We start from the raw sequence: 6,479 nt of genomic DNA, 5'->3' as shown, positions 1-6,479 counted from the left end.
GCAATGCCCCGTCCCCCATCACTTACCTGTTTCTCCCTTTTGACCATTGGTCTGGGCTCGCTGGCTGTTGCTGGGCCTGGTAGTTCATCGTCTCCTCCGCCCTCATCTTCCCCCTCCCCCGACGAGCCTAGTTTAAAGCCCGCCGAAGGAGGTTCACCACTTTAAAGCTCATTCAACGTGCTGCTGCCATTTTGAAGCACGGACGCTGATAGAAAAGACACTCTGGGTGCTTTAATTAGAGCGGCTGTCAGAGCCACTCTAATTAAAGTGCCTCCTCCCACTCTTGGAGTGTGTGTATAAATGCTCCTAGTTGCTGCTGAAGACTAGTCTCCATGGGTGGGCCTCTGATCTTGTAAAGAGCTGTGTGAGGGGCAAAACTTTTCTTGGGTGATATTTTTTATGGACCAGCTATGTAGCTGGGAGAAATTTAGACAAGCTTTCAACTGCAAGACATTCTTTGTCAGGTTTCTGATCACAGGAACCAGCCTCCTCCACTTTAGTCCCCTTCCTCTGCCCAGTCTACTGCTAAGCTCTCTGTTCCCTGCCCTGTGCTCCCTGCCCAATCTGATGCTCTGCTTTCTGCTTCTTGTCCTGTCTTGCTGTGCTGCCTGTTCCCTCTCTGATCTATGTAAGCCACACACAGAATTAGGCTGCCCATGCCACTTGTGGTAGATTGGCCACTCCTGCCTTAATGTATAATTATACAAAGCTATTACAGACATTACCGTTCTCTTTATCTGTAAGTGGCTTTTCTTTCAGTCATTTTTATTACAACAGGAGAAAGGCAAGCATTTTCTGCCTCTGATCTTAATAAAGTCAAACCAGTATCAAGAGATAAAGGCTATCATTGATTTTGAAACCTTTCAAATTATAATATCTTTCCCCAGCTGTTTTTGTTCCAACTATATTCAGCCTCTGAATCACTATTGTGCCATCTTCATTGTTCTGATTTCAGCTTTTCAAAATTCACAGTCCCAGTAACCATATATCTTCTTTTAGGTATTCTGCACTTTACGTTTCATTTGGTCTTTTATCCCTCACTTTTTTCATCATTTCTTATTCCATATGCCTTCTCTTCCATTTATTGTAACCCATTAAACTGTCTATTACTGGTAGCGAGAAGCAGTAATATTCTGAAGTCTTGATGTATGGTACCCTTCCATTTATGAATGTTCACTAGTAGTGTCTGTCGAGAAGGATAGATTAGGAGTGTGCAGCGATGAACAAACCCTTTATTCCTACAGTGCATTCTCAGGAGACAGGCATTTAACAAAGTATCCTTACTTCCCAATCAAGACCTGAATGCTTAGAGTAGTAACAATCAAGACTCTGGACTGAGGACAGCAATTCAAGAGTTGAGCACAGGAAGTTCTTTTACCAGTCCCAAGATTTCTAAATTGCTCTGAGCTGGGCTAAGTACAGACATCTGGGGAGGTTAAATTGGGTTCAAAATGGCCACCTGATTTAAACTTGGCTTGTCCCAGTGCTGACCTTACACTTAGAGAACCAGTTCGTCTCAGTGACTAGCAATCAGTCTAAACCTGTAACTGACCAGGTTCCATGCACACAAACTGGTCTAAAAATTGCAGAACCTAGTTTAAGATAAACCTGGAACTAAGTAATATAAAAATTATTCTATTTAGGTCAAACTGGTGCATGCAATTTCTGTATGTTTTCCCTGCACAGCCCCCGGCGCTGGGAAAACCCAGCCACTGGCCCTAGCCCCAGGCCTGCTCTTTTCATAGATTCAGAGATTGTTAGGGGCTGGAAGGGACCTCGCAAGCTCATCGGGCCCAGCCCCCCTGCACTAGGCAGGAAAGATACCTGGGGTCAGGTGACCCCGGTGAGGTGACCATCCAGTCTCCTCTTGAAGATGTCCAGGGTGGGTGATTGCACCTCTGGAGGGAGCTTATTCCACAGTCTGGCCACCCTGAATGAAAAAGCTTTTCCTAGTGTTAAGCCTGAAACGGTCTTTTAGGAATTTGTGGCCATTACTCCTGGTTTTCCCCAAGGGTGCCTGATGTAGCGGTAAGCTGCTACCAAGTCCCCTCTCAGCCTTCTTTTTTTAGACTGAAGACACCCAAGTCCCTCAGCCTTTCCTCGTATGGCTTGCCTTGCAAGTCTCTGATCCTACGCGTGGCTCTTCTCTGGACTCTCTCAAGTTTTTCCACGTCCTTGTTGAAGTGTGTTTCACCCTCCCTCCCTGCATTGGGCTATTTTTTGCTCCATTTGGCCCCTTGTTCCCCCCCTACCCAGGCAGCCTTCTCAACCCTCATCCTACAAGCTGCTCTGGGTGCGGCCAATTTTATCAGCGTTTGCCACTGCTGGAACCAAGCAAGTAAGTCTTGGTAGGAGGAGGCGCAGGAGAGATGGGAATGTAGGTTTGCTGGTGGGGGGGACCCCACCCCACCCATGGGTTATGCCTGCTACCCCACCCCTCACATGTTGTACCTGCCCACCCCTCATGGGTCACACTGCCCCTGTCCATCCCACCCACAGGTTGCGCCAGCCCTGCCCCCCCATCAGTCTTGCTGGCCAGCCTACCCCACTATCTGCCCCCCATATCCCCCAGCAGATCCTCGATTTCCTGCAGCCTGTTAGACCCCCACTGCCAACCACCTACCATCCTGACTTACCTGATATTGGACAGCCATTTTGATCTAATTTAGCCCTCCCCTAATACTGCCTAGCCTGGAAGGCTAATCAAAATTGGTCTGCACTTGGTATACCATTTATTGGAGAATGTTGAGTGCTCATTTTCAGTGCTCTAAAATATTTCTTCTCCAGGTTCACAGTATGGACAGATCAGAATTTTGGAAAGGGATCTTTTTTCTCAGTGACTTCATTGTCTTATGTCGGATTTTTCACAGGAGTCAAAGGGAGTTAGCCTAAATGTCACTGAAATGTGTGAGTCGGACATCTGTCTCCCTTAGCTTCAAGAACTTAACACTGTAAATTATTATAGAATTATAATAATTGCTAACAAATTGCCTGTCAAGAATGACAGGGGGGGAGGCTGTGTCCAGCCCCACGCCCCTTTTCCCTCCCCTCCCCCTGCTTCAGGTCCTGTCTTGCTTCACCCCCTTCCCCCTCCCGCTGCTTCCAGTCTAACCCCCCCGTCCCCTCGCTCCTTTGGGTCCGACCCTGCTTCCCCCCCTGCTCCCGCTGCTTCGGGTCTGACCCCACTTCCCCCACTCCCCATGCTGCTTCAGGTCTGACCCTACTCTCGCCCCCCTCTCGCTGCTTTGGGTCTGCCTGGCCTGCGTTTGCCTGTCTCCCTGCTCTCCTTCCTGCCCACCAGCCCCCCTCCCTGCTGGCTGTTCTGGGGGGCACTGCCACCATCATCCCCCTGCTTCACTCTCAGGCATGGAGGCAGGGGGAAGCCCTGCTGCTTGGGCTACCGGGGCGTATTCCCCGCTGCCAAACTTCCCCAGCAGCAAAGCAAACTTAGACCCACACAGCCGGGGCCACCCAGCCAATCACCCCTGCCCTCTCAGCGGTGCATACACAGTTGACTAGAAGCGTTATGGATAGACAGACAGACAGACTAAGCCTCTTATTATATTATAATTGTAATAATTACCAAGATTGTCCTGTCAAGCACTCAGTTTGTGTCAATATTATATTATATTATATTATATTATATTCATAGCATTATCTTATATATCCCCAGTTAATAATAATATTTCATGGGAGAGAGATATATATCTTTCTTAGGTGATATATCAAATAATGCCACAAATTAGATAACTACAGTTCTTACTATCCAACAGAGTAAGAGAAGACTAAAACTGGTTTAGTCACTATGTTGTTAATCACAGGGTTTTTTCATTAATGTGACCTACACTTTATTGAAATATTTCTTAGGAATAGTGCTCTGATTTGAGTTATCTTTATCTTCAAGATTATTAAAAACAAAAAAGTAGGTCAGTCTGTTCTCAGCTAAACCAGTGATGCTAATGGATATACAGTGACATAAATACAGAGTAACTGAAGGCAAATATTCACTTGCTTAATACAAATGTTAAATCATTTATGTACACTCCATCACGTGGTTTGAAATCCTAGTAAAGTTTGAGGTCTAGTGAGTCATTTTTTTCTCTTTAAAGATTCGGGTGCTTTTTTAAAGATAACTGGTTTTGGCCTAATTCTGTTTTTGTTGAAACTGATAGGAGCTATACCACTATTCTTAATCAGAGCAGAATTAGATCAACAACTCTGCATTTTGCAGTTCTAGTCTTAAAATTCTGTATTATATTTAAACATATATATGAACTCTCTCCACTTCAAGGAGAACAACCAGGAGCTACTGTTGTTGTCTGAAGATGTGTTAGAACACATCCAGCAGGACCCTGAAGTCCAGATCCCATCTCAGTATTTCACTTCCAAGGTTGCAGGACTGCCAAGCTAGGCGGGTGCAAACCTTGAAGCAGACTTGCTGGCAGGTTTGGAACTGCACTGAAGGAGACCCAATGGGTAATTAGTTAGGTTTTCCTGGCCTTTATGTGGATGGCTCATGATGTAAATCCTTTTAAAAATGGAGATAAAATAGAGAAATCAGAGCCACCCAAAATTCAGATTTAAACATGCTCATCTCATCTCTTGCTGCTGTCTAGGAATTCAGCTTCATGACCAACAACTTTAGTTTGTGAAGAAACAAACAAAAGATGTAAAGATATCATTTGGAGAGGTTGGAGAGAAAACACTGACTTTTGAAACTTATTTAAGTTTATATATTTTTTGTGGCTTAAGAAAAATTAAATAGATATTGTAAATAGATCTACATTGAAAGAATCTGTGTTTAGCACAAGCTGAAATGGAACTGATAAAATGAATTATGTTTGGGGGTATTTCTAATGTTATTTCAAATGGATGTCCTTTTCTCCATGGCATCCTTGTTTATGTGGAAAAATGTATTGTTTTTGTCCAGGTTCTCCAAGAGAATACTTAGAATATTATATATTTCCAATACTTTTACCAGGAATGGCTGAATTGCTACATCGAGCAAGGAAGGAAAAGTGTTTTGAGGTTAGTTCTTAGTGCTCAATGTAAGAGTTATTTTAGGAAGTCATAGCCTTCAAATGAAATGTCTCTCTTTCATTATTTAGTCTTTTATAAGCAAAATAACTACAATAACATAAAATAATGTATTATATATCATTATGAAATTATTATAACATTAAGACATTATACACAGGCTTTCTTCCAGTAACTGAGAACAGATTGTTTACTACATAACACCAATCAGCATGACAAGCCATAAATTGTGGCTTTTCCCACACAACGCTTTTTTAAACATCCAGTTGTATGTAGCCCAGAAAACTTTTAAAACTTTTTAATTAACACTGGGAGTAACACTTGTTTAATAATGCATTAATAATGTCACAGTGCTAACAATGCTGCCATTCATTTTCATAAACGTACTCTTAAGCTGTCAGTGTGTATTTAGTTTTAGCAAGCCAAGTGCTGCTCCCTTTTTATGCTTTGCAATCCAGGGTTCTAGACTTGTACCTGAGCACAGAACTTGGACTGTCATATCCCTGGATTGTTGGGGTTTAATTTACAATAGAATTGTTAATAGTTTTCTATCTGATTTACTATTAATATTATCTTTCTTGCCCTTATTTGTAAGGATCTGTCTAAATTATTCTCCTGTAACTCCAAAGGGGAAAAAAATCAACTGAAAAAGCATGGATTAACATTTTCTAGTGAGAAATGCATACCAAATGTTTAATTTAATAAGATGAAAACTGTTCTCTACCCTTCATAACAGCAGTGATGCAGAGGTCATTTCACTGACTGTTACCTTCACTTTGGAAGGAGTGGGGCATTCTTGAGATTCCATCCTGCCATTTATTGTGGATGTGTCTAAGGTCTTTTGATCACTGTCAGATCTTGCTGATGAGAACTACTAAAATGTGTTGAAAATGCATAAAGACGTATTTAGGATGAGTGCAATTATAAACTCACTGCATCGCAACAGTTTAGTAGCCAGCTTCCCAGTGCTGAACTGAGAAGCTCTTTTCAGCATTTTCTAACAAGATTTGCCCCAATCCCTACTTGCCCCACTCTTGGGGAGGTAATTTTGTCTCTCTTTTCCCTCCTACTTTCATCTTACAGTATGTACAGATATTCTCTGTCCCAGGGGTGATTTAACTCTGCTTGTTCCCAGACTTTTTTTCCTCCAGGAGTGGCCTCTTTTACTGTGGGAGAGAATACCTGAACATTTGTACACTCATGGGACGTGTCCACATGAGCGCGCACGTGAGGCGAGGCAACTGCGGGAATGAAAAAATGTTACCCACACTTCAGACTTGCAGCATGGGGCGAAAATTAGACTCCTGGATATCCAGGAGTCTAAAAAATTGAAGCTTAAAAAAGTGGGGCAGGCAACTGGAGGCTGGGTCCTCCATGGAGACACTCTGGCTGCCAGAGCATCTCTATGGTTGGCCCTTCACCCTGGTGCTGAAACGCAGCAG

The 6,479-nt window shown here is 43.3% G+C and overlaps 1 protein-coding gene across 1 annotated transcript in view; it reads left to right on the top strand.

Moving 5' to 3' along the window:
• IQCK (IQ motif containing K) overlaps positions 1-6,479 on the top strand; it is an 88,150-nt gene that overhangs the window by 7,982 nt on the left and 73,689 nt on the right. The window contains exon 4 of the mRNA XM_019541768.1: positions 4,931-5,028. Within this exon, the coding sequence (XP_019397313.1) occupies positions 4,931-5,028 (98 nt within the window). The remainder of the gene's footprint in view (positions 1-4,930; positions 5,029-6,479) is intronic.

Source organism: Crocodylus porosus, unplaced genomic scaffold, assembly GCF_001723895.1.
Source record: "Crocodylus porosus isolate Cpor-Errol unplaced genomic scaffold, CroPor_comp1, whole genome shotgun sequence".
Classification (NCBI taxonomy): Eukaryota; Metazoa; Chordata; order Crocodylia; family Crocodylidae; genus Crocodylus; species Crocodylus porosus.
The sequence above is the reverse complement of the archived record's forward strand: the minus strand, read 5'-3'. Positions and strand labels throughout refer to the sequence as shown.